We start from the raw sequence: 27,297 nt of genomic DNA, 5'->3' as shown, positions 1-27,297 counted from the left end.
TCCTCAACCCATACAGCATTTAAAACTTCTATAGAAAAATGTCCTAAATGTAACCCTAAGCCAGACAGAGGTTGTAAGACTTCTTAACTCTGAGCTTAATATGCACAAAACATGAATACCGATATGCAAACAGGTGTGAGCAGCCGCCCTAGTACTGGCTCTAACAAGCATATGTGGTTTTCTAGTGATTCAGAAGTTTTTATCTCAGTTCCTCTTGTCTCAAAGCAAATTTTCTCACAGCCTGTCCACATTCTCATCCTATACAGTCCACAGAGCAGCAGTGCTCATTACAGAATGCAGTTCTTATGATGTGTCTTGCATCTTCCTTACATTGTACAAGACCAAAGAGCTAACTATCAAGCAAGAATAAAAGGTAAATCTCTATACACTTATTCAACACATATGTAAGACCAAAGAAATCATAACAGTTCACAATGTTAACTTATTAGGCTGCAGATTTGTGTGTTTTTGTTGCCCATAAGGGCACACATTTTCATGTGTTGACATGTTTTTAATGTGTTTTCATGTGCGTTTTGTGGTGTTTCCCTGCATACATTTTTTATGAATTTGCCTAAAATTAATACATTTCTGTAGGCCACAAAATTTGTTGATGCAGTAAAATTCATGCAGGCTACATTTCTATAACTTTCGGAGGTTGATTTAATAAATCTGGAGAGTGCAAATACTGGTGAAGCTCTGCATAGAAACCAATCAGCTTCCTGGGTTTTTGTCAAAGCTTAAAAGCTGATTGGCTACCATGCTCTGCTGCATCAGATGTTGCACTTTCCAGTTTTAGTAAATCAACACCACTGTGTGCACAGAGGGCAGGCTTGATGAATTTGTAGAACATGTCTATGGGGTTGATTTACCAAAGGCAAATAGACTGTGCACTTTGCAGGTGAAGTCACACTCTGCAAGGGCATCTGCTCCAGAGCTTAGTAAATGAGGTGAAGCTTCACTTTGCAAAGAATACCCAACCACATTCAGCATTTTTGCTTACATATGATTGAATGATGGAAGTAAGCAGAGCTTCCCCTTGTTTACTATGTTCTGGAGCAAATGCCCTGGCAAAGTGCACAGACTTTTTGACATTAGTAAATCAACCCTCTATGTTTGATGCAGATTCCTTGCAGTATTTGACTGTGTTCTCTACCACTGGGAAACAACTAGCTGTGAACAGTCTTTTTGTAAGAGGCAAGTCACTGATTTCTCAGTAAACAGTAAACTCTTTCCTCCTTGTCTCAGTAATACCAGTGCAAAGGGGCAATTTATTAATCTAGCACAGGCTGAAAACTATCAGTTTTTATTTATTTTTTGCATATTTTTACACAGCGTGCACAATTCTGCAGAAGTACAACATTTATAACATTTATAACTGTACGTTACCTGTTTTGTTGGGTAAGGAATTAGTAAAACTATATCATAAAGTTAAGACATGTCCTCTTTTTTAGCTTGCTGTAACTTTATAAATGTGTCATTTATTGTTTTAATATATTTAATAATACAAGCAACCAACAATAGACAGCTTTTAGTTTAGGCAGTGAATGGTTTATAACTTGTCAGTGATTGTCTATTGTAGGTGATGACACACATCTGTCCTTTGCACTGTGTAATTAAATAAAATAAATAGATTATCTTTACGATCAGTAATTAAGATATTAGATCATTCTGCAATATACCACAAGGGCCTAAATCGATTGGTAGACAATCTCCATTTTAATGCATGCCAGGTACCACTATCAGGCAGGAGGAACATACTTTGTCTACACTAAATTTGTAATTGTGAAATCTGTAAGCATGTAAAATCTAAAATTCAGGTGTGTGGGGGCTGTATTATCGCATTTACATGCCATTCAAAAAAGGTGGCACTTCAACACACAATGGTACATGCATTGCAACAACACACATTACCACAATGCAACAATGAGAATGGGCCCTAATGTAAGGTGACCAGATTTTTAAAATGAAATCCGGGGACATATTTTTTCTTTACTAGTAATGGCAACAATTAGCGACTCTCTGCCCGTCGCCGCCTACCTCACAGCCTCTCAAGTCTCACTCTTCGGGCCCCGGCTACTACTGGATGGGGAGCTGAGGAAGATCACTCTGCCAGGGAAGGCAAGGAGATAGGCAGGTGGCTGGCCAGGATTTGAGCCAAGGCAGAAAAACGTGCGAGCGAAGCTGAATGGGCATGCGCCCGAAACTGAAGAAATATTCCCTCCGCTCCGACCAGCACATGATCATCAGAAAGGGGCACAGATAATGGGAAAATATAACCCCCCCTATGGTAGTAGGCACGGCGGAGCAGGGGTATGTAATTCTAATTTTTTTATTTTAATTCTGCACTGATTGTCTTTGAAATTGCCCCTGCCCCCTATTAAATCCAATCTGGGGACAAAACCAGGGACAGACTTGGTCTGGGGACAGTGTCCTCAATCAGGGGACTGTCCCCTGAAACTGGGGATGTCTGGTCACCCTACCCTAATGCCTAGCTACAAATGCAATTTTAATCTTTTGCTTCTGAGAGTTTTAAGCCCTACAGATCTAAAGAGTTAGTAGCTCAGTAATATTACTATAAATGCTAACAATTAATTGCTAGGAGTAGTAAGTGCTCACTTAACAAATACAAAAAAATAACCTTTGCTAAAGAGCACACTGTAGCGCTTATAATTCTGGGATTGGATGCAATTGGTCACTATTACATGCTAAATGAGTAGCCTATGTTCTCTCTTCTTAGTGATTATTCACTAGCCATATTAGTAGTGTGACTGAGCTTCTAAAGTTATCTCTAGTCTAGCTTATATGAGAGACACATGTAGGAGACATGTAGTGCCTTAATAAAGTATTCAGACCCCCTTCATATTTTTCAATTTTGTTATGTTGCAGCCTGATACTTCAATTGTTTAAATATTTTTTTTCTCATTTATCTTCACTCAGTATCCCATAACGACACAGTGAAACCAGAATTTTAAAATATCACGTGTACTTAAGTATTCAGACCCATTAGGCCTGATTCACACCTATGCTTTTTTTGTGCTTTTTGCATTTTGCAGATTTGAACTACAGTTCATTTAACATGGTTTCCTATGGAACACGTTCTGTAGTGCAAATTTGCAAATGCAAAAAGCGCTTAAAATGCATTGGTGTGAATCAGGCCTTACTCAGTACTTTGTTGAAGCACCTTTGGCAGCAATTACTGTCTCGAGTCTTCTTGAGTATGTTCTTTTTGGAGAATAAAATGGTGGTAGTTGCAATTTTTTTATGTAGCACGATATTTGCACAGGCATTTATCAAATGCATATTTTCAGGAACAAATACTCTAAAATGGATTTTAGTGCAACAAACATAATATTATCTCCATTTTTTTTTTGATAAAATATAAAAGACGGGTTTGTATTGAGTAAATAAATATCAAACATGACAAGTCTTCAAACTGCGCACACCCATGGAATCACAAAAAAACTACGATACCCTAAATTCTCCATAAGTGATGCTTTAAATGCTTTTACAGGTTATCAGTTTACAGTGTGTGTGCCGCAATAAATGTTTACATACACGTGCACACCCTACTCCGTAAGGGCATACACGTGTATGTAGCAGGGGTAATGGGGGTGCTTTACATTTATTCTAAATAGATTTTATACAATTATATTTTAATTTTTTTTCCCTTATTGCTATCACAAGAGGGCTAAAAAGCCCCCTAAGTGATAGCATGGGCAGATGACAAGTACTCTTTACTGAGACATTGGTGGTCTATTAGGCCCCTGATGACTCCCCTGCCCTCCATTGCACAGATTGTGCTGAAATAAGTGCACTGGAGGACAGGGAAAACATTAAGTGCCCCATAAGTGAATGGGCAGCCTTCGCTAGCTCTTAGAAATGGTGTCAAGCTCATAGCTAAGCAGCTTCTTAGTTTCCTCCCCTCTTTTTCCCTAGTAGATTATTGTTATGTGGTCACATGCGATATTAAATTGTAGAATGCAGCAGGTTACGCTACGTTTACTGACATAGACACCAAGGGAGCAAGTCTTGGTAGTTTAGCCCCTTTGGCCAATGGTTCCTCCTGTTCTGCGGTTACTGCAGGCGGGACTTGCACTTATACCCCTGGCTACATGTCTGCATTGATCCCGTTCTTTGTGTTTTGTACTGTCTGTATTTTACTACAAACTGTGAACAACCTTATATAAATAAAAACTGTTACTTGAAAAAAAATATATATATACTTTAGCAGAGTGAGGAAGGGTTAGAACCTTTCCCGGCTTTTTGTTTTTATCAATGTCTTCTTGTTGCAGTGAGAACCAACCCCTTATCTCCTGTCCCAGTAGTACTGGGACAGAAATCAGAAAAAACCTACCCAACAGGGACACATACAATAATAAAGTCTGACAGAAGTTCTTTCTTAGCTTTGTGTACCAAGAAGATTCCGCCATTCCTAGAAGGTAACACATTTTGAAAATACCCATCTTGTCGCATGGTTGGGACAACCCTGGGTTATATTATTTAGTGGAAAGAAACCCCCAAACCAATGACAAATGCCTTTGTCTAAAAGATCCCCATTCAATAGCGTCACTAGGGTTGGTGTCACCTGTGCGGTAAAACATGGTGTCGACCGCCCCTTCCATACCGCTGTGGCTCTCACTTCCTAACCTGCCATAGGGCTCTGTACTGTTGCTGTGGAGTGACAGCAGAAGCAGGACAGAGCAGTAGACACTTGGCAAGCTAGTGCATAAGACTCTCTCCTGTCTAGCCTGCCACAATGCACTTGATGGTGTCACCCAAGGCTCAACCACACCCCCCCACAACGCCCCACAGGGGGAGAGCTGCCCCTCTGACAGGTGTCACCCGGGTGCGGGCCGCACCCCCCGCACCCCCATATCAACGCCACTGTCGCCATTTGATATGTGCAAACGTTTCCAAAACACTGCTGTGCCGTATAAAACAGTAGTCAATGCTAAAGAAGAATTTTTAAGTGTGAGGAGGCATCATGACTTTACCATGTCTATTATATTGACTTCATATATCCCTATTCATTATATTTATGTATGAATATGTCTGTACGGTATTTGAAAAATCATATCTATCAGTATTTGAAGGTAAATATAGTAATGTGGCTCCTTGATGCAGAGGAAGCCCCACTTATACATTATTGTCATATTTAGCAGATGCAGACGTTTGTGTGAACAAAAATGCATTCAAGTGTATTTTTACTGAACATTTGATAAACAGCTGTGTAAATATCGCCTGACAAAAAAAAATGCAACAACCACCATCTTATGCTCCATGGCCCTGGCTTTCAAAAAATATATATTTGGAAATTCTACGTAAATAAAATAAATAAATTAATTAAATGCTGATTTTAACATGTTATGTGAGGAATGTCAAAATTACCTGCTTGGTTTTCTGAAGAGCAAATCAACTTTAGGTTGTAAATACACTACTTTCAACAGTCTTCAAAGTTTGGTACACTAAGGTTAAAAAAAAAAAAAGCTAAGGAAAGTTATTGATCCTTTAAAATGTAAGAATGATCTGATTCTGAATGTGCAGACCCCTGCTTGTCCATTAAAAAAAATAAAAAAATAAGTTTTATATTTTCCTGTTACTGAAGAAAGCTATTTTTTTAGAGTTTTGAGTGAAGACATTTAGTAATGTGCTAAAGAAACTAGTATGAATTTAAAAACTGATTAAGGCCAAGTTCACATATATGCAAATTGGATGCAGGTTTTCCGGCATTATAGGAGAGTGTGACCCGGCTCTCAATGGAGCCAGTTCACACAGGACCTGGGTGGCCTCGGAATGGATTGCAGAAGGGTGTTTGAATCCAGTTCAGATATTCGGACCTGAATGGCACCTGCACTGGTGAACAGACACGCACCGGACCCCAGGCACGAACCCGCAGTCGCGCGTATGTCTGAACCCGGTCTCAAAGGTTTGGTGGTCCTAAGAATTGGCATTTGGACAAACTGCAGTAACTCTGCTGAATACTTTTAGACAGTTTCTAAAAAACTTGAATTATTTATTTTAAATCTTACCCCAGATGGCAAACAGAATGGGAATGCTGACTCAGCAGAGAATATAAGGTAGACAATGAGTCAAAACCAAACAAGCCTACCTTTTTCTGTACTGCTCTTTGACTCATAGTCAAAGAACTTACTCTAGTTATTGCAGAAACACGGTAAAAGTCACTTGCATCCCATAAATTTCACCAGGGGAGGGTTTTCATAAGTAAAATACAGTATAATCAGACAAGACAGTAATCATGGTGACTATATTTCGAGAACTGTGAGTCATGTACCTATTCAATAAAATACATTATAAACCTTGAAGCTGCATAATATGCCCTTTTGAGTCAAATATTTCCACAAGTCTATATAACGCAGCACCTGAGCAATTAAAATACTACAACTTGTTTGATGACTGTGTGACCTACTAACATTAAAAGATAAAAGTTACAACCAGTGTTTATTATATATCTATATATATAGATATATATCTATTTCTAAATATGGATATATAACTATATATACACACTATATTGTCAAAATGATTGTGATGCCTAACTTTACACGCACATGAACTTTAATAACATCCCAGTCTTAGTCCATAGGGTTCAATATTAAGTTGGCCCACCCTTTGCAGCTATAACAGCTTCAACTCTTATGGGAAGGCTGTCCACAAGGTTTAGGAGTGTGTCTATGGGACTGTTTGACCATTCTTCCATAAGCACATTTGTGAGGTCAGGCACTGATGTTGGGTGAGAAGGCCTGGTTTTCAGTCTCCGCTCTAATTAATCCCAAAGGTGTTTGGATTGAGGTGAGAACTCTGTGCAGGCCAGTTAAGATCCTCCACCTCAAACTTGCTCATCCAAACTATATTGCCAAAAGTATTGGGCCACCCCTCCATATCATTTGGTGAAGGGGGGATTATGGTGTGGAGTTGTTTTTCAGTGGTTGGCCTTGGCCCCTTAGTTCCAGTTAAGGGAACTCTTATGGTGTCAGCATACCAAGACATTTTGGCCAATTTCATGCTTTGTGGGAACAGTTTGGAGATGGACCCTTCCTGTTCCAACATTACTGCGTACCAGTGCACAAAGCAAAGTTCCACAAATACATGAATGAGTGAGTTTGGGGTGGAGGAACTTGACTGGCCTGCACAGAGTCCTGACCTCAACCCGATAGAACACCTTTGGGATAAATTAGAGCGAAGGGCAGGCCAACTCAATATTGAACCTTACGGACTAAGATGGCCATTAACCATTTTCCCGCCCGCCCACCCACCGTCAAATGACAGCTGGGCAGTGCGGCTCTCATTCTGGGAGGGCGTCATATGACGTCTTCTCCTTCCCAGACCTCTAGGGGGCGTGCACGCGCCTGCCACGTCACTCGGGAGTCGGTGCGCGTGCCCAGCGGCCGCAATGTCCACGGGCACCCGCAATTGCCCGGTAACAGAGCACTACCGTGTATCTGTGTCTGTAAACACACAGATCCACGTCCTGTCAGGTGAGAGGAGACCCAGCACAGAGGAACACCGATCGGTCTCCCCCTTGTGAGTCCCCTCCCCCTACAGTTAGAATCACTCCCTAGGTAACACATTTAACCCCTTGATCGCCCCCTAGTGTTAACCCTTTCCCTGCTAGTGGCATTTATACAATAAGCAGTGCATTTTTATAGCACTGTTCGCTGTATAAATGTGAATGGTCCCAAAATAGTGTCAAAAGTGTCCGATATGTCTGCCACAATATCGCAGTCTCAATAAAAATCGAAGATTGCCGCCATTACTAATAAAAAAAAAAAGAAATAATAAAAATGCCATAAATCTATCCCCTTTTTTGTAGACGCTATAACTTTTTCGCAAACCCATCAATATACCCTTATTGTGATTTTTTTTACCAAAAATGTGTAGAAGAATACATATCGGTCTAAACTGAGGGAAAACATTTTTTTTTAAAAATTGAGAAATTTATTATAGCAAAAAGTTAAATATATTGTGTTTTTTTCAAACTTGTCAAATAAAAACTGTAGAGGCGATCAAATACCACCAAAAGACAGCTCTATTTGTGGAGAAAAAATATTTGGGTACAATGTTGCAACGCCATGCAGTTTGTCATTCAAAGTGTGACAGCGCTGAAAGCGGAAAAATGGCTTGGGCAAGGAGGGGGGTTCAAGTGCCCTGTATTGAGGTGGTTAAAGTGCATGTGGGTGTAAAGGCAGGCGTCCCAATACATTTGACTATATATATATAACAGTACAGACGCTAGGAAAAAAGAGGTGTTAAAAATGCGATTTTATCTGCGTTTTGCATTGAATTCAATGCACGTTAAGCCACACTGGCTTTCAGATGCATTTCTCTGTCTCTATTCAAAATCAATGGTTCCCTATGGGAGCCTATTGATTTTGATAGAGGTCACACCAGAAGTCAGATCAAGAGGATCCGACTTGCGGTGTGACTTGTCTGCTGAGAATCTTAAGGGGGAAACCCGGCAAAAAAAAAAAAAATGGTGTGAGGTTCACCCCCAAGACGATACCAGATCCTACATTCTGATATGGATCACAAGGGGAACCCCCACACCAAAAAAATTATGTGGGGGTCCCCCCAAGATCCATACCAGATCCTTATCCTATTCCATGTCATCACTTTCTAGGTTTTTATTGGCTTAACCCCCCCTTTTCCACCATGTATTTTTTGTTCCTTGTTTTCTTCCCCCTTTATCCACATGACACATTTAAGGTAAATAAGAACATTTGGAAGGAATTGGTTTAAAATAGGTGCATGAAATCTTTTGGCTCTAACTGGGGGACTGGGTCCCCCAGTCCCCCATAACCTATTTTTTCATAAGCACTCACTACACAATGTGTACTTAGGTTCTAATTTACCTGTAAAGTTGAACTGTATTGTATGCGCTCCTCTCAAGACCTCCTACTCTCAAGCTCCCTTGTTCTCCTTCTCCCTTGCTCGTCTCCAGGATTTCTCCAGACCAATGGAATCTCTACCTCAGTCTGTCCGGCCATCTCCTACTCTTGCTGCCTTCAGGTAATCCCTGAAAACTCATATCTTCAGGGAAACCTATCATGTCTCCAACTAATCTTTAAGCCAGAGGTGTACAGTACCTCTTAAAGCCTGGCTGAGGAACTCCCAGAGATTGTGCCCCCAATCCAGCCTTGTTTCTAGGATGTTGCAAAGGTACCCCCAGGTGCTTACTGCTCATCCTCGGCATGTTTGGAGAGTTCACTATCACCTTTGTTGCAGCATTTCTAAGTTCAGAGCTACTGTGATGGGAAAATATGAATGTGCATTCAAGGGGGTTTAAGAACTCTTTCCTCTGATGGTAGAAAAAATTGGTATTAAAAAGCCAATACTAAATTAGTCCCATTCACACTAAAGTGGTCATTACAAAAGGATTTATGTTTTGCCATGCTACTGCATAGTGCATTGTGGCACTATTCAAAACTTTGTAGTATAGGCATTGCTGTGTTGCAGTATTGGACAATAAAACAAGTGTTACTACAATATACTGTACATGTCTTTGTGTGCCATTAGGCGTAAACACAGTCACTACTAGACAAGGGCATTCGTTTTCGTCCGCATGCATTTTCGTCCGAATTTTGGGGATTTTTACGTTTGTTTTAAAAAACGTTAACGAATGTGCAGATTCCGAAATCCAAAAGATCTGACATAAAAAATGCTTTATTTTCATTTTGTTGCAATAGTTCGACATATAGATAGAAGACTCGACATGACGGTGACAATAGCGATCTGTATCTATCGAACCTGCGGTCGATTGTGCCTAACCTAAATCTACTAGTCCAAAATTATTCAACAAAGAGAGAAAAAATTCGACATTATAGAGACATGAAAATTCGACAAAGCAGCTAAAAACATACGTTTATGGTCAAATGCTCCGCCCATAAGCTATAGAAGAATTCTAATGTTGGTTGACTAGTAATAATAATTAATATGATTATTACTAGTCATACAACATTAGAATTCAACTATAGCTTGTGGACGGAGCATTCGACCGGAAATGTACGATTGCGGCGTCGTACAGTTTAGCTGCTTCGTCAAATCTCCTTTAAACATTCGACAGACACCATAAGCCTTCAATGAAAGATTCAACCTTAATTAATACGGATTTTCGAACAAATGCATTTTATAACAAAACAAAATAAATAAAAACAAATTTTGGAAGTAACTAAATAATTTAATTTTTCAGATGAAAACGAAATTCCGAAACAAAATATTTCAGTGTGCACATGTCTAGTCACTACATGGAGAGAGTTGGACTGGAGTTAGTATGCCACTTATTTATTTATCACAGATAGTTATTTAGTACTGAAGATTCATGTAGCACTTTACACGCACATCAGTCCCTGTGCTCAGGGAGCTTACAATCGAAATCCTTATCTCACATGCATTGCATACATACACATACTAGAACCATATTAGTCAGGAGAAAATGTATCTACTAGCATGTCCTTGACAGGTTTCACAGAGTCCACCTCTTAAGTTCAGAGCTGGGTGTACTTGACCTAAATTACGGTAGCTAAATAGAGAGGATGCCTTGGGCCTGTGAAACATAGGGAGGTGTTCTTTCTCAAAGCTAGATGCTTAACATAAGCAGACTCTCAGACTTGCTAGGCAGTGTTTTGTGGAAGAGGATGCATGTGACGGCCATGGGCATGTGTAGATGTACTGTACACTAGAAACTGGATTTTAGCTGCTTATTAAAAACCTATTTAATTTTTGTTTGCTCTTTTCATGAAATTAAATGGTTACGTGATAGATAGATAGATAGATAGATAGATAGATAGATAGATAGATAGATAGATAGATAGATAGATAGATAGATAGATAGATAGATAGATAGATAGATAATGTAAAAACAATAAATGCAGTTATGTATTTATTTAAAAAAACACATAACAATAAATGTAAACAAAACTAGTATAAATACTAAATTTGACTTTATTTTAGCCTTTTGCAAACCCATGTACAGCAGCATTTGAGAGCTAGTGACAGCACTTAGGACCAGCTGGGAGTCTTGCTTATGTAGGCTGATCTATCAGTCTGTTGCTGATTTTCAGTCACAGGTCAGGGAAAGGAATGAGACCTGGGTAGCTTGCTTAATTGCAACAGAGAATATAGTAATTTCTTCTGAGCGCTCTAAAACCTGGTACACACTATAAGTTTTTTCCATTTAACCCAGCGGGTTAAACAAAAAAAAATGTCAGCTCCCGTCGGAGCCGCTTTACTAACGATCCAACGCTAGTACAGCGATCTCCCCTGCTGAGCTGTTGTGTTCGGACAGGGGGAAGCCCCCACGCCAGAACACAGTGGTCTTTGCTGTCAGCAATTTACTGAGAGTGCTGATTGGGAGCTGGTCGGCTGCTGGTGTTCCAGTATGCTCATCTGACAGAAGCTGGCCAAATGGCTGGCTTCTGTCGGACCAGCTACCATACACACGGGTTGATGACGCTCGGCATTTAGCCCGTGTGTACGGGGCTTTACTGTTAGGATGCGTGCACAGAAAAGCAAAAATACAATTCCCATTTACAGTATATTGTTCAAGTGCCCTTACAGTAGCTGTTTGCTTGCAGTATAGTTTTTTTTTTTTTTTTTTTAATGGTCTATCCAAGCTTAGCCAACAGTTATTGCTGTAATACTTTACTTGAGTTTACTAAGGATTTAATTTGCGGGGGCGTGGCCGGGATGGCGGACTGAGCAGACGTGTTCCCTGTGCTCTCCTGGAGTGTGATCCGCTATCTATCCTGTATCTCCTGACCGGACCTAACCGGGGGTCCCTAAATTCCTTGGATGTCATCTAAAACCAGGGGGAGTCAGAGGAAGGGCAAGAAATTGAAATTTCCACAGTATATCCCGGAGGACGAGGTAACGTCTGCTGACCCCCTGCCTTCCACTGCGCGCCTTTGCAATATGGCGTTGCAGACTGACCACGAGGAGGAGCTGGCTGTGGCTCCCCCGGGAATACCTGAGGTCATGGTGGCTATCTCATCATGCCAGGCGGCCTTGACTACCAAGATTGAGGAGGTCCAGCTGGATGTCAGCCTTATCCGCCAGGACTTTGATAAAATCCGCTCGAGGGTCTCGGAGGCTGAGCGGCGGCTTGGTGAGGCGGAGGATACTTTTGCTGACCACGACTCCTCTATTTCGGCTCAGTTTGCGGAGGAGCTCCTCCGCTCCTTGATGCTGACAGCTCAGCTCTCCCAGTACTTTGCGGTGGAGCGTGCCCATCGAGTTCCACCTAGGCCCGGACCTGAGAGAGCGCCTCCTCGTACTTTCATCCTCCGCCTGCTTCATTTCAGGTATCGGAATGAGCTGCTCCGGGCCTCCCGTGCGGCGGGGGAGCTGCCATACCGGAATGTCAGGCTCCTACTGTTCCCTGACTACACCATGGAGACCCAGCTTTTACGTCGATCCTTCGATGGTGTCAAGGTGGCCCTCCGACGCAAGGGAATCAAGTATAGTGTTCTCTTCCCGGCTAAGTTGCGTGTGGTGGATGGAGAGACGGTTCGCTTCTTTACCAACCCGAAGGACGCCTCGGCCTGGGTGGAGACGCTGCCCTAGATGGATGACCCCGCTGTGGATTTATTTACCTGCTTTGTTGGGATGGTGGAATGGACTAGTTTGGGTCTTCACTACTGGGTAAGATTGTTTTTTATATTCCCCTGAGGAGCCCCACCGGGACATGACTGTGCGGTTACTGTGCGGGTGGGACATGACAGTTACCCTGCTGCTGCTGGGTTTCGGCAGTTGGCCTTTTTCCCCTGTTACTTGGGCCCTGGACGCTCCTCCACTGGATCCTGGCTGGTATGGTGGGACGCTGGAGCCGTTAGTACCTTACTGCCCCTGATGCCACGTGTCCGCTGCCCCTTTAATTTCCCCCGGTGACTTATCCTGCCCGTCTGCAGACGCTTCGCGCCTGTTGTTCTTGTGGATCCACCATTCCCCATTTTTGACCTTTTTGCTTTTGCCCTGTTCCTTAGTTTTTGGTACAACACCTCAGTTTTTTATTTCCTGCAACTGACTCTCAAGAATGTACCCCTGCCTGGTCAGGAGAACAATGCTCTGTTTGCCTATTCAACATCACTCCAGCAGCACGGGACTTAAGCTGGTGGTATTTACGCATATAGGCTGGTGCTGGGGTGAAGTGCTTTGTTGCTCTAATCTGGTTGCATGCCCCCAACCTTAGTTATTGGTTACTGAACTATGGGAGTTTTGGGACTTAAGTGCTCCTCGCTGTTTTGAGGTGCATGGGGTGGGGGGAGGGGATGGGGATGGTTGCTAGTTCTGTTCGGTTGGCTTTATTGTTTTTTGTATACTTGGTTACAGTTGGTCTTAATTTTACTTTTTTTCCTACTTCCTGGCTGCTTACTTGGTACGACACACAGCTTTGGCGGGGGTGCTGTTTAGCTCTGGTGGGCCTGGGGCTGAGAATTTCTTCCCCCTGGTGCATCAGCCCCTGCCGCTGCTGTTGGAATCGCTCCTTTCTGTTATTCCTGAAATCCCCTCATGGCTGAATGCTTGGTGGTTTCGTGGAATGTTAGGGGTTTAAACTCAGCGATCAAGCGCTCTTTGGTGCTGAACAATTTGAAGAGGCTGCGTCCTCAGGTGTGTGTCCTGCAGGAGACACACCTGGTGGGATCACGAGTCCTGAGTCTGAGGAGGGCGTGGGTTGGTGCGCACTACCATGCTCCCTACTCTAACTATGCCAGAGGGGTTAGTATTCTGGTGCACAGATCCCTGCCCTTTCGGCTTTTGGATGTGAAACTCGACCCCGGGGGCAGATACGTGCTATTGCATGCCCTGATCTCGGAGGTCCCATTTGTGGTGGTGGGGGTATACTTACCTCCCCCTGCTGATGTAGATACCCTACACTCGCTTATGCAGCAGGTCACAATGTACAATGTTGACAATGTTCTGGTTATTGGGGATTTTAACTTGGTGCCGTCTAGGGGCCTGGACAGACTCCATGCATCCGGTCCCCTGCAGCATGGCCTTGCCAACTGGGCGACTGCCTTTGCAATGACGGATGTCTGGCGCCATTTCCATCCCTCTAACAGAGAATACACCTGCCTATCTAGCACATATCGGACTATGTCCTGCATCGACCTGGCATTTGTCTCCCCTGCTCTGCTGCGAAGGGTGGTCGTTGCTGAGATCCTCTCTAGGGGGATCTTGGATCATGCTCCAATTTCTGTTACTTTTCAGCTCTCCCAGGTGGTGGGTGTTCGGCTGTGGAGCCTGTCCAGGTACTGGATCATGGACCCTGAGATACAGGCTGAAATGCCGGAGGCCCTGTGTACTTATTGGGTGCAGAATGAACACACAACCTCCCCCCTGACTGGGTGGGATGCTTTTAAGGCGTGGCTCAGGGGAGAATACATGGCTCGAATAGCGGTGCGCAAGCGGGAGTCCATGCAGTCCCTGAGAGATCTTGAAGAGCCTGCGAGATTGCGTGAAGCGGAGTACGTGCGGTGTCCCAAATCGGCCCACTATGTGCCCTGGCAGGATACTCTGAGGGACTTGTCCCTACTCAGGGTAGACCTAACTAAGAAATCTATGCTGGAGAGTGCTCAGAGGGTTTTTGAATATGGCGATAAAAATGGCAGGTTGCTAGCGTGGCTCGCTAGAGGACAGTTGCCCATGACTCATGTTGGAAGACTGAAGCCCCGTACACACGTCCGAGAAACTCGGCGGGCAAAACACATCGTTTTGCTCGTCAAGTTCCTTGTGAAGCCGCCGAGGATCTCGGCGAGCCAACTTTTCCCATTGACTAACGAGGAAATAGAGAACATGTTCTCTTTTTGGCCCGACGAGATCCTCGTCGGTTTCCTCGGCGAAAAGTGTACACACGACCGGGTTTCTCGGCAGAATATATCTCCCATCGAGTTTCTGGCTGAATTATGCCGAGAAAACCGGTCGTGTGTACGGGGCCTTAGAGATAGGGATGGAGGGCTTTTGACATCGACCCCGGACATTGGTGCTAGATTTCTAGAATACTATCAGGCTCTCTACTTTTCTAGGGCGCGCTATGACAGTACTGAGCTGCTTAGATACCTGGATCGGGTTTCCCTCCCCTCCTTAGACGGGGAACAATGTGCTGGGCTAGATGTTGATATTACCCTGGAGGAGGTGCAGGTAGCCATGGCTTCCATGCAGTCCGGGAAAACCCCTGGGCCGGATGGGATACCCATTGATTTCTATTCAACATACCAGGAACTTCTGGCTCCTAGGCTGATCTCGATGCTACAGCATTTTTATGATTTAGACTCCCTCCCTGATTCTATGTCTGAGGCCGTAGTGGTGCCCAAGCCCGGTAAGGACCCTGAGGAATGTGCCTCCTACAGGCCCATCTCTCTAATTAATGCGGATGCCAAGATCCTCGCAAAAATTTTAGCTCTCAGACTTGGTGCAGTGATTGAGAATTTAGTTCAAGTGGACCAGACTGGGTTTATGCCGCGTAAGGGCACTGACATAAACATCCGCCGTCTTTTCCTGAACCTGGCTACTTCCCATGACAATGGGGGTACTAGAGTCATAGCCTCGCTCAATGCAGAGAAGGCGTTTGACTCTGTTGAGTGGGAGTATCTCTGGGAGGTGTTGAGACGGTTCGGGGTGGGACCCAAATTCCTCAGATGGCTGAGTATGCTTTATAGGGCCCCTAGAGCCAGGATCCGGGTAAATAATTTTCTTTCTGATTATTTTCTCCTCCGGAGGGGGACCGGACAGGGCTGCCCCCTGTCGCCTTGTTTGTTTGCTCTAGCCCTGGAGCCCCTTGCAGTCCTGGTCAGGGACTTGAGTCGGATTGTGTGACTCCTTGTCGGCCCTCTGGAGGAGAACATTTCCTTATACGCGGATGACACCCTATTGTACTTGCATGATGCGGGGGGTTCACTGACAGCTGCCCTTGAAATATTTGATGTATTCGGTAAGTTCTCTGGGATATGCATAAACTGGACAAAGTCTTCCCTGTTTCCCCTGGACGCTGGAGCTGGGAACCTGGTTCCCCAGACCCAGTTGCAATGGGTCGAGTAGTTCACCTATTTGGGAATTAGGATCTCCCGGGATCTTCAGTCCTTTCATCGCCTTAACTTGAAACCGGTTTTTGAACACCTTAAAGATCATTGTTCCCGTTGGTCCACTCTTCCGCTCAATCTTTTGGGACGTATTAACGTCTTAAAAATGATATATCTGCATTAAATTTACGTACTTTTTTAGAAACTGCCCTGTATGGATCTCCCCTCTTTTTTTAGGGGCCTGTCATAGGCTCTCGGACTACTGGTCTGCCATCTTTGATTTTATTAATGTTCGTCTGCAGTTGGATATCCCGATTGACCCTGCATTGGGCCTATTGGGGATACAGGATGATGACCAAAGGCCCCGGTATACTAAAAGTCTGTTGTCAATGTTGCTCTTTTATGCCAAAAAGGTGATTATGTTTAAATGGAATTCTAGGGCCCCGCCTACGGTGGGAATGTGGATGGACACGGTTAATGCTGCTTTACCTTTATACAAACTGACGTACATCAATAGGGGGTGCCCGTTGAAATACGAACGGGTATGGGGACCTTGGATTAACCCCATGTGATTTGGACTCGGATGTGCTTAATCTATTGTGTGGTTATTGGTCTGGGCTTCCTCCCCCCCCCTTCAGCCCTCCCCCTCCCTCCCCCCACTGGTTGTTTATTCATTTATTATTGATTTCCTGATTTCGAATTGCAGTTGTTTCTGGCTGTGTGTACCTTGTTTGATATGCCTTGAGAGTTCTCCCATATCTCATGTACACTGTATATGATGTACCCTGCTTTTTTTGTTTTACTGCTTGTACTGTGTCTTGTACCTTCGTTGACTCAATAAAGACCAACCTTGTTTGTTAAAAAAAAAAGGATTTAATTTGCTGTATACACCAACAAATTATCCATGTTTCCATGTCTAAGAGTCAATATAAACTTTCACAGGGAGAACATGATATTCGTGAAAAAGTGTTTGACCTGCTCCTACGTTGTGGCCAAAGTTTAGCGCACACGCATATGGGATATATGGAAGAAAACACTTTCAGTGTGGGTATTTTTTGACATTCACAGTTGCTAAAAGGGAAATTTTAGATCTTTTTATATGAACAAAAACTTTAGTTTCAACTACGTCAATTGACGTATAAGAGTGAAACCACAATAACCACAGTGCTACTTGTTTACCAGGAAAGAGGATTGTATATTAGATATGAAAAGATGACAGCAACAGTGTAAAGCTGCCAGCAGCCCAGGACAGTCGGCACAGGTATTGTCTCTTTTAGAACACATTTCATAACAATATATACAAATATAGTGTTTTATTTGCTTTACTATGAATATTTTTAAGTGATATCATTGTGTAATAAACATAAACAAACAGCAGCTCATGAAAGACAGATTTAACTATAATTTGCAACTGCTTCTAAATTACAGGGAACAGTAATTTTACAATTCTGTTCTATTCAGGCTAATCACAATCTAAAATATAGTATATTCCAGAGCTGGCCAGGGTCCCCTTGAAGAAGAATTCCAGGTATGTAGATTTTTTCTTAGTTACATTGGTACAACTTTGAACAATGTCAACTATGCATATACCATACCCGTGGGGCTCCTCTAGAAGTTGTAAATCACTGTAGTAGACAAAGCTACTCTAGTGATCTCCACTAGCTTCTAGGTCCCGTGCTGAGTAGCTGCTCTGCTGCATTGTGAATACAAGTGGACGTCCCTTCGGCATGGATGCCATTCAGAGATATCATTGTGTTTTTCAGTGAATGCAAAGCAAATTAGTTTATCTGTAGAACATGGAGAATGAAGGTTAAGATAAAAACACTTTTTATCAACCAGCCCTTGCTTATATCTGAGTGGCAAGATCAATATAAAGATGAAACCCAGAAAGTACTATTCAGATGGTATATGGTTCCCAGTAGGCAGGCCCATATCTCCTCTGCCTCCTCCATCACCTGCTTGAGGTTGCCCAGAACCTGGGACTTTTTATCACATTTGGTGGTCTTGCCTGATGGCTCAATGATTCTGGCAAAAAGTGCATCAACTCCTAAACAACATTTTTCAAGCCAACCTGACTTTGGATCCAACCGAGACCTTACTAAATTATATGCCAGTAGGACTATCCAATTCCCAGTTCCCTCTTACAACCAACAAACTAAATGCAGCTAAGCTATTTATAGCTAAAGCCTTGCTATCACCAAGCATATCCTTCTCAGAAGTGCATCGTGAATACATTGGACCTTGATAAACGAAAAGTTGACAGAACCCTTACAAAACACCATGCCCAAATTTTGCAAAATCTGGGATCCCTGGGTTACAACATTCCTTTCGAGACACTTTGACTGTACACTACTGAACCTGAGACAAGCCCAATCCACACTCTAAAAATATAAATTCCCCAGAATCCTCCCCCCTCTGCCCTGGTCCATCCTTTTTTTTATGTCTTCTCTTTCTTTCTTCTTCCTTACCATCTTCAGAAACCTTACGCGATGTGGCAATGCATTAGTGGCCTGACTCATACTGTTGAAACTTATTGTTCGTAACTTATTTATCCTTTGATACCACTTTTGCTGTGAACACAACAAATGTTTAATTGTCTGTCAAGATGTAATGTTGCATACTATTCTTTATGAAAACTCAATAAAAACTATTGAACAAGAATGAAATCCAGGTGTAGGCGACCTGTTTTCATGATGCTGCAATGCAGTCGCTCAGGACTTGGAAGCAAGCAGAGATCACTGTAATAGCGGTGCCTGCTACAGTGATTTGTAGCTTCCAGGGGGATTCCACAAGTATGGTCTATGCATAGTTACATAGTAACATTGGTCCAACCTAATGTAATTATGTAAAAATATCCATTCCATGGGTTTCTTCTTTAACTTGATTCTGCCACTCAGATATAAGCAAGGACTGGTTAACAAAAAGTGCTTTGTCTTTCATGCTATATTGCACAGTTGTTACATTTTCGTGCTGAACATTACAAATCCTTTGGCTTATTACAGACATTAATTCCATATATGGCATAATACTAAGCCATAACTCCCTTGTCATGCTTGTAAAAGAACATCATCTTCAATTTTGCATTATTTTACTTGCAGTAATTTTCAGAGCAAACATCAAATGCCAGTTAGGTTGGTGATATATTAGTATACTTGTTCTTTCTTTCATAGGGGTGTCAGTACCATTAGTATTTTCCAACAATAGGAGTAAGGCCCCGTACACACGATCGAGTTTCTCGGCAGAATTCAGCCAGAAACTCGGTTCAGAGCTGAATTCTGCCGAGAAACCCGGCCGTGTGTACACTTTCGGCCGAGGAAGCCGACGAGGACCTCGGCAAGGAAATAGAGAACATGTTCTCTATTTCCTCGTTGTTCAATGGCAAAAGTCGGCTTCCACACTGAACTCGACGAGGAACTCGATGTGTTTGGCACGTCGAGTTCCTCGGTCGTGTGTACGGGGCCTATGGCTTAATATATTTCCACAGTGAATTGCATTGAATAGCCTTTCATTCAGAAATGGAAACAAATTAAATATCCAGCGCTTATTAAAAGAACCCTTAATGATACTTCCATGAATATCGTTTTTCAGGCAATTCCTGTTATGTGGTGACAGCTGTTCCACAATTGCGTTTCTGTGCACTCACCCTATTGCATGCACTCCTAAGAGAAACAACAAGCAACAGTGCTGACACACACACACACACATTGTGCAGGCAGGATCCACTGTCAGTACCATTTAAAAACTGGTGCAGAGCAATGATGTGCAACCAACACTGAAGTGAGTGCATGTAAACAGGAAATAACTGAATACGACCAATTGAGATCAGCAGCACTGAGAGTTAAAAAAAATGATAAAAGAAAAGGTGAAAACAATATTTTATGTGGAAAAAAAAAACATGACAATTGTTTACGATACACAGTGTTCTGGCAAACTAAATGCCATCCAGTTACAATTTAGACCTAGTTTAAAACAGCTAACTTTATTCTGGACATATTCAGTGGGAAGTGCATATTGGGGTTGATTTACTAAAACTGGAAAGTGCAAAAACTGGTGCAGCTCTGTATAGAAACCAATCAGCTTCCAGGTTTCTATTTTTGTCAAAGCTTAATTGAACAAGCCAAAGTTAGAAGTTGATTGGCTACCATGCACAACTGCACCAGATTATGCATTCTCCAATTTTAGTTAATCAACCCCATTGTCTGATGTGCACAGAAACATAGGATGTCAACCACTGTTCTGTTTTCCTATTATTTTTACATTAATTTCCTACTCAATTTGAAAAAGTGCACTGCAATCAAGACATCTATAAATTGCTGTTTACAGCAATCTAATGTATGAGCAGAAGTTTCCCATATAGCTAAAGAATAAACCACATTTATTATTTTTTTATGCACCGTTTCAGGTCTTTGCTGGGAGCTGACTGCAGGGCTATCTTACAATGGACAATACCAACAATTCTTACATTGCCTGTACCGTCAACAGAGATTTGGAACCATTCACATATTTCTATTGGATAATATTTTTGGTAGGCTTTTTTGGGAGTTGTTTTGCTTTGTGGGCTTTCAACCGGAAAGACAACAGCCAGAAATGTACAAGTGTATACCTCATAAACCTGCTGGTGGCTGATTTGCTACTGACTTTGGCTTTGCCATTTAAGATTGTTGTTGACTTGGGTTTAGCTTCCTGGAAGTTAAGGATCTTTCACTGCCAGGTAACAGCATGTATGATTTACATCAACATGTATATATCAATAATATTCCTGGGATTTGTCAGCATGGATCGGTGTCTACAGACTATACAGAGTGCAAAACTGTACCAAATACAAAAAAGAGGATTTGCTACAATGCTATCAGTAGTTGTTTGGGCTTTGGTGCTAGCCATTATGCTACCAAACATGCTGATCCCTATAAGAGACATTCCTGAACAGGAGGGTGTTGGATGTATTGACTTTAAACAGAAGATCGGAAAAGACTGGCATGTGCTCTCCAATTTTATCAGCATTGCTATATTTTTGAACTGTTCCTGTATAATCTTGATCTCTAATTGTATTACCATTAATAGACTTTATAAAAATAAGGACTGTGAGGAATTTAACAACATCAAGACAGCCTTTGTGAAAATTTTTCTTATAACAGCTGGGTACATCATATGCTTCCTTCCCTACCACATAGTCCGAATTCCATACACGCTAAGTCAAAATGATGTCATCACAGACTGCAGCCTGAAACAAGTCCTTTTCCACGCAAAAGAATCTACACTGTTGCTGTCCATTTCAAATCTTTGCTTTGATCCTATTGTATATTTTTATTTCTCCAAATCCTTTAGAACTAAAGTAACCAAAACATTTTCTGTAAAGAAAGAGGCGAAAGTTGTGGCTGCGGAAGACACAGCCATAGAAACAGCAGTCTAGGAAAACATCCATCAGGGTATCCATACTTCAAACATGGAGGTTAGAAGATGCTTCCAGGATGCATTGTACAAAACCAAAAGCCTACATTCACAAAAAAATGTTTTTAGGTGCAATCTTAAATATTATTCATAGCAATCATTTACTTTCCAGACATATTTTTATATTGTAACTGTTGTGTACATAAAATGACTATCTGGTTGCTATGGACCATTAAAACGTTCATATTTGATATGGTGTAACAATGGTATAGATTTGTTAACATAGGTAAATTCTGATGCATTTATTGGGCTTTCTGTGGCACTTATCTTGAACATTCAGGGAAGATTTAATCCTTGCTGAGTGGTGGGAACAGAAGGTAGAAGCCAAATAAAGATTTTAGACCCAAAACCCTCATTCACAAAGTATCAGATGGTTGGTGTGTCGCGGGATTATAGTAGTGAGTGGAATTACATGCACTGGGATCTACTTCGAAATAGTGGAGTCAGTAAAGAAAACTGATAATTTGCCACTCCAAATGTTGTATTGCCAAAAGTAAATTGAACCCAGCAGCTGTAACATTTGCCATATTCTAAATACAGTGAATGTTAATTGAACCTGGTCTTACCTTTTAAGAATAAGAAAACCAATTTAAAGGCAAAACAGTGGCAAACTTATCTTTATCTAGTATACAGTATGTGTATGCAGGAAATGTGCTTTTCAACTAGTGCTTATAGTGTAGGGATTCCATCCCTAGGATGAACATTTGCCATATAATAAATACTGTATGCTCCTACATCTACCTCTTTTAAATTATGGTGTTGATTTACTATAACTCAAGAGTGCAAAATCTGGAGCAGCTCTGCATATAAACCAATCAGCTTCCAGTTTTTTTGTTAAAGCTTAATTGAACAAGCTGAAGTTAGAAGCTGATGGGCTACAATGCACAGTTGCACTAGATTTTGAACTCTCCAGTTTTAGTAAATCAACCCCCCCGTACACACAATCTGAAAATCGGATTACAGATCGTCCGACTTTTTTCGTTTACTACTTTTACTACCTTTACTTACTAGTCGTAAGTAGAAATTGAATAGGAAAATTCTTGTACGAAGTGATGTCATGTGTAATGTATTTGTGTTGTATTTTCGGATGACAACTGTACTGACTAAACGAAAATCGCACGATTAGGTATTGTACGAGGAACATTTTCGTGTATGTCTGATAAAATAATATCGGATGAACTGTCATGCTCCGCTCACGAAAGCTCTGTACTAACGATCCGATTATCGTACGATTCTTCCTCAGACGACATTTTTCGTACGATATTCGGATCGTGTGTATGGGGCATAAGTGTCCTGGTGAGAGGGCTGGGGCAAAGGAATATGTATTGCAGTGATTGAATCCTAAATATAAAAAAAACACTATATACTATAAGATTCGTAAAGACTGTAGTTTAATTGAACTAATGCATTATATATATTTTTCAAACGCAAAACTCCTTAAACATGGCATGTACATATACTTTAAACAAGAAACAGGGCTGTGTATTCCCATGAACCAAAACGCCAATGGGAGGACCAAAAACCTAATCTTTATTTGGATTTTGATAAAGGGTAGGATTATTGTATGTGTTTATTTGTACATATCGATATGATGGAAAACTTGAGTATCCCTCCAAAAAAGACTAGGGAATAGGATATGTGACACTGACACTCCTGTCCCAAAACTGTGGTATGTATAGACGGAGGTTCTGCCAAAAACAACAATAAAACAAAGGAATAGGAAAGGACTTTTGTTAACACAGCCTTTACTGAGAAATGTAAAGTATCCCGTATTTTGAACAACTCCACCATTTGTTGGCTAACCCCACCACTGTATTACAAATACTACAGATACTGTAAAAACAAGCAAAAAATGGTGTACAGAGAGCTGTTATGATGGTCTGTGAGGCTATCCACTCTATTACTGTAGTTTACCAGTAAACTATGATGAAATTTCATGTGCTCTATTGATGGGATTTATACTGGAAATACAAACTAAAAAAAATGAATTGCAAAGTATCAAAAACACAAAAAGTTAGGCCAGCCCCCTGTATGGCCCTACCTCCGACAATCAGGCCTCAGTTTTATGAACAAGCAATACAAAAGGGCCTATAACACAGATGGTGGGATCTGAGTTCTTCAACTGACTGGAAGACCCACAAGAGCCTTTAAAATGACACAATTACATAGGAAGAGTCATAGCAAGATAGCAATTTGACTTGCATGTTCAATTTCAATAAAGAACACAACGTAAAGGTGTAATTTCCTGTAAGTAAAGGAGGCCAGGTTTGTAGAGCCCCTACTGATTAGAGTTATATAATCAAGTGAAGGAATCCAGAGACAATAACATCTAGACACTATGAATAAGCCAAATTAAACAGTTTTTTCCTATCAATCTTATGGCATAAATCTTTTATTTTATTTATTATCAATTGAGGGACACAGGAATGTGGGATAATCTTAGACATTTTGGTTATACCGCTGCCCTTAGGAGGTTGTGACACTGGCAAACATAAGAAGTTAAGCTAGCCTCTTGTATAACCCCACCTCCACCTGTCAGGTTTTTGTTAGTATCCTATCAGGTTGGATGTATTTTCATCAGCTCTGCTTAGAAAAACTCAAAATATATTTTTATTCTCAATATTTACATCTACCAAAGAGGAAACTTCATAAATAATTTTGTTTATCTTCAATCAAAACTTCTAATTGCTGCTTGAGCTAATCTCTTTACAGCAGCTATGTGCATTAGTGGGATTTAATCACCACCTCGGAAAACACTTTGGAGGCTGAACCCAGACCAACTGTAGTAAGCTGGATTGGGCACTGGACTTCAGCATTTCAGCCCTTTTCCAGACCTTGGTGAACTGTGTTAGCCACAGAACAATCTTCAAGTCCAGAGCTGTGGCACAGCCTCTGGTGAAACACAGTTTTTAAAAACGAATTCTGTGAGTGAGGCCGCGTACACACGATCAGTCCATCCGATGAAGCTGACTGATGGTCTGATGTGCCTACACACCATCAGTTAATGAACTGATCGTGTCAGAACGCGGTGATGTAAAACACAGCGACGTGCTGAAAAAAAACGAAGTTCAATGCTTCCAAGCATGCGTCGACTTGATTCTGCACATGCGTGGGTTTTTAACCAATGCTTTTGCATACTAACGATCGGTTTTGACCTATCGGTTAGGCGTCTATCGGTTCAATTTTAAAGCAAGTTCTCATTTTTTTGACCGAAGGACAACTGACCGATGGGGCCCACACATGATCGGTTTGGACTGATGAAAACGGACCTCTCAGGAAGAGGTGGGCGCGTTGTATTAAAATGATTCGTGACCCCACCTAAATGGCGCGCCTAACGAACGGCGCATGCGCACGCATGTTCAGTATCACGTCAAATTTTCTCCCTAAATTACGCCAGCTCAATGCTTAGTCGACGTGAACGTAACCTACACCCATCCCCATTCACGTACGACTTACACAAACGACGTAAAATACGATGCTGTTCCGACGTTTCCGACGTCCATACCTTAACATGACTTACCCCTGCTTTATGAGGGGTAAAGTTACGCTGGTCGTACGCCTTACGTAAACAGCGTATATTAATACACCAGGCGCAAGTACGTTCGTGAATCGGCGTATCTAGCTCATTTGCATATTCGATGCGGAAATATACGGAAGCGCCCCTAGTGGCCAGCGTAAATATGCACCTAAGATACGATGGTGTAAGAGACTTACGTCAGTCGTATCTTAGACAAATTCTGGCGTATCTGATTCTTTGAATCAGGCGCCGAGATACGACGCCTCACATTCAGACTTACAACGGCGTACATGGAGATATGCCGTCGTAAGTCCTTTGTGAATCTGGCCCAGAGTGTATACATTGTGTTTGGCACTAGGCTGGTGATCAGTGTGTTAAAAGCTGTAAAAAACAGCTCATACTCACCGATCACCAGCCGGCTGCAGCGATCCGCTCTCCTCTCCTCACTAACTTCTGTGTGAGAAGAGGAGAGCAGATCGCCTAGCAACCGCTGCTCTATTTACATCACATGATGGCTGTGATTGGACACGGCTGTCATGTGATCAGGAGGGCCAGTCACAGAGCCCTCCTGCCGATCGGAGATGCAATGTGTCCGGGTGACACGAGTGCATCTGGATCGTGCCACTGCGTGAGCACGCACGCACGAGATCCCCCTCCTTCTAAAGGGACGTTCCTGAACGTCCATTCAGAAGGAGAAAGTGCCCACTCGGCCGTATATATGCAGTGACCGGGTGGGATGTTAAATGCTTAGTCTTCCCTCTGTAGCTTCCACTGTGGACTCTATGATCTGGCATCCTTTTCAGTTGTCCTTTAGCTGTACCCTAGTGTGCATACTTTTGGATTGTTTCAGCTTTCCGAATCCTAGGACCTGTTTTTCTATTGTAATAGGAGCCTATTTTGGGGAATTATATCCTCTTCCTTCTTCCACCCCTCCTTACAAAGCAGTCTGTTGCCTTTAAAGCGGATCTTTAACCTTTTCTTCAAGTTCTCTCCTCTCCACCCCTCCTTTACAGGGGGAGTGCACTATTTATTTTGCATAGATAAATGAAATATCCTCCCTTTGCCTCCTGGAATATGCACATCATATATCCCAGCAGGCATAGTGCTCCATTGGAAAGAAGGCCGGGGCAGGGCTAGTGGCTCGTCATCACAAGGCCCTGCAGCAGAACCTGGAAGAGCCGACAGGCCTTGTGATGACAAAATATAAGAAGATGGCGATGCGGGACCAAGCATGGCAGAATTCTGAGAGGATTTTGCAAGATGCCTCTGAATCCACTGGGCTGGTGAGTATCCAAGATATTCCAAACCAGCATCAAGGTAGGCAGGAATTGGGGGAAAAGGGGGGGGGCTGGAGAGCCTCTTTAACTAAAAGAGGGATCCTTCACCACAAGGTTCTAATACTTCAGTATGTGAAATAAAAGTCTTACCATACTCAAGAAAGTTTGTGTTCGAGTGATACTGCGCTGGTCTATAAAATTTTGTGGAAATTAAATTGATTTAAATAGTAACACAATGTAAATAAACGAATATATATAATTGCTGCTGCAGCAAAAAAATGTTGGATAAACATCAAGTGCAAATAAAATAAAATTATGCTGCGCTGCTGTAGTATAACTTAAATACAGTTTCTATCCCAATTGTAACACAAAATTAGAGATATAACCGTATATATATACAAACAATGAAAATAAAGTGACTTAGTGCACACAATAAAGTGCAATCAGTATTGAACTAAAGTCCCAAAGAAATTTCAACAAAACTCCAAATTCTGTGCGGACATGAATGCCAGAAAGAAAGGTGCTGAAAGTAGTGTCCAAGTAGCAGGATAGATGAGAAAGCCACCACCTCCTATCTATATCCTGCTTACCGGATGGGATGGATCCCTATAATGAGGAATCAAATGCGCTTGTGGCTTTACAGCCCAGATGGCAATCAATCGATCCAGCAAGCAAAAGGTCCTCACTTCTTAGTTAGCAATCTAGCTTTCCCCTTATGTTCACATTACCGCTCTCCAGTAAGTCACCATGTAGATATCCAAAAGGAAAAAAGAATCGACATAGAGCAGTATTGCAAACAAAGCTGATTTAATAAGAAAATGTCAGTTTCACTCACATTTAGTAGAATAACAGTAAGCGTTTAAATGTCTCTAGCCGGCCGGCTTTCTCGTATCGCTCGCTCCTTCCGGATGGCGATGAGGTACACACAATAGTGGCGTCAGCACGCCGCTCCTCCCTACGCCGTTTCGTCCTATCGTGGACTTCTTCCAGGGGCACTGATCTACATGGTGACTTACTGGAGAGC

At 42.1% G+C, this 27,297-nt stretch overlaps 2 protein-coding genes across 6 annotated transcripts in view; one reads left to right on the top strand and one right to left on the bottom strand.

Annotated features, from left to right (window-relative positions):
• The first annotated feature begins 154 nt into the window (after positions 1-154).
• GPR171 (G protein-coupled receptor 171) lies at positions 155-21,675 on the top strand. Of its 5 annotated transcripts, none has more exons than XM_040349178.1 (4): positions 155-373; positions 17,214-17,292; positions 17,493-17,559; positions 20,434-21,675. In XM_040349178.1, the coding sequence occupies exon 4, from the start codon at positions 20,470-20,472 to the stop codon at positions 21,439-21,441; it is 972 nt and encodes a 323-aa protein (XP_040205112.1). In that variant the 5' UTR covers positions 155-373; positions 17,214-17,292; positions 17,493-17,559; positions 20,434-20,469; the 3' UTR covers positions 21,442-21,675. The 5 variants fall into 5 exon arrangements, with proteins under 5 accessions (XP_040205112.1, XP_040205113.1, XP_040205114.1 ...); XM_040349179.1 differs by having other exon boundaries at positions 17,460-17,559; XM_040349180.1 differs by lacking the exon at positions 17,214-17,292.
• Positions 21,676-24,296: 2,621 nt separating this feature from the next.
• Positions 24,297-27,297, bottom strand: part of LOC120935654 (mediator of RNA polymerase II transcription subunit 12-like protein) — a 128,238-nt gene continuing 125,237 nt past the window's right edge. Inside the window, exon 16 of the mRNA XM_040347708.1 lies at positions 24,297-24,371. Within this exon, the coding sequence (XP_040203642.1) occupies positions 24,297-24,371 (75 nt within the window). The remainder of the gene's footprint in view (positions 24,372-27,297) is intronic.

The sequence above is a fragment of the Rana temporaria genome, chromosome 4 (genome assembly GCF_905171775.1).
Source record: "Rana temporaria chromosome 4, aRanTem1.1, whole genome shotgun sequence".
Lineage (NCBI taxonomy): Eukaryota > Metazoa > Chordata > Amphibia > Anura > Ranidae > Rana > Rana temporaria.
The sequence above is the reverse complement of the archived record's forward strand: the minus strand, read 5'-3'. Positions and strand labels throughout refer to the sequence as shown.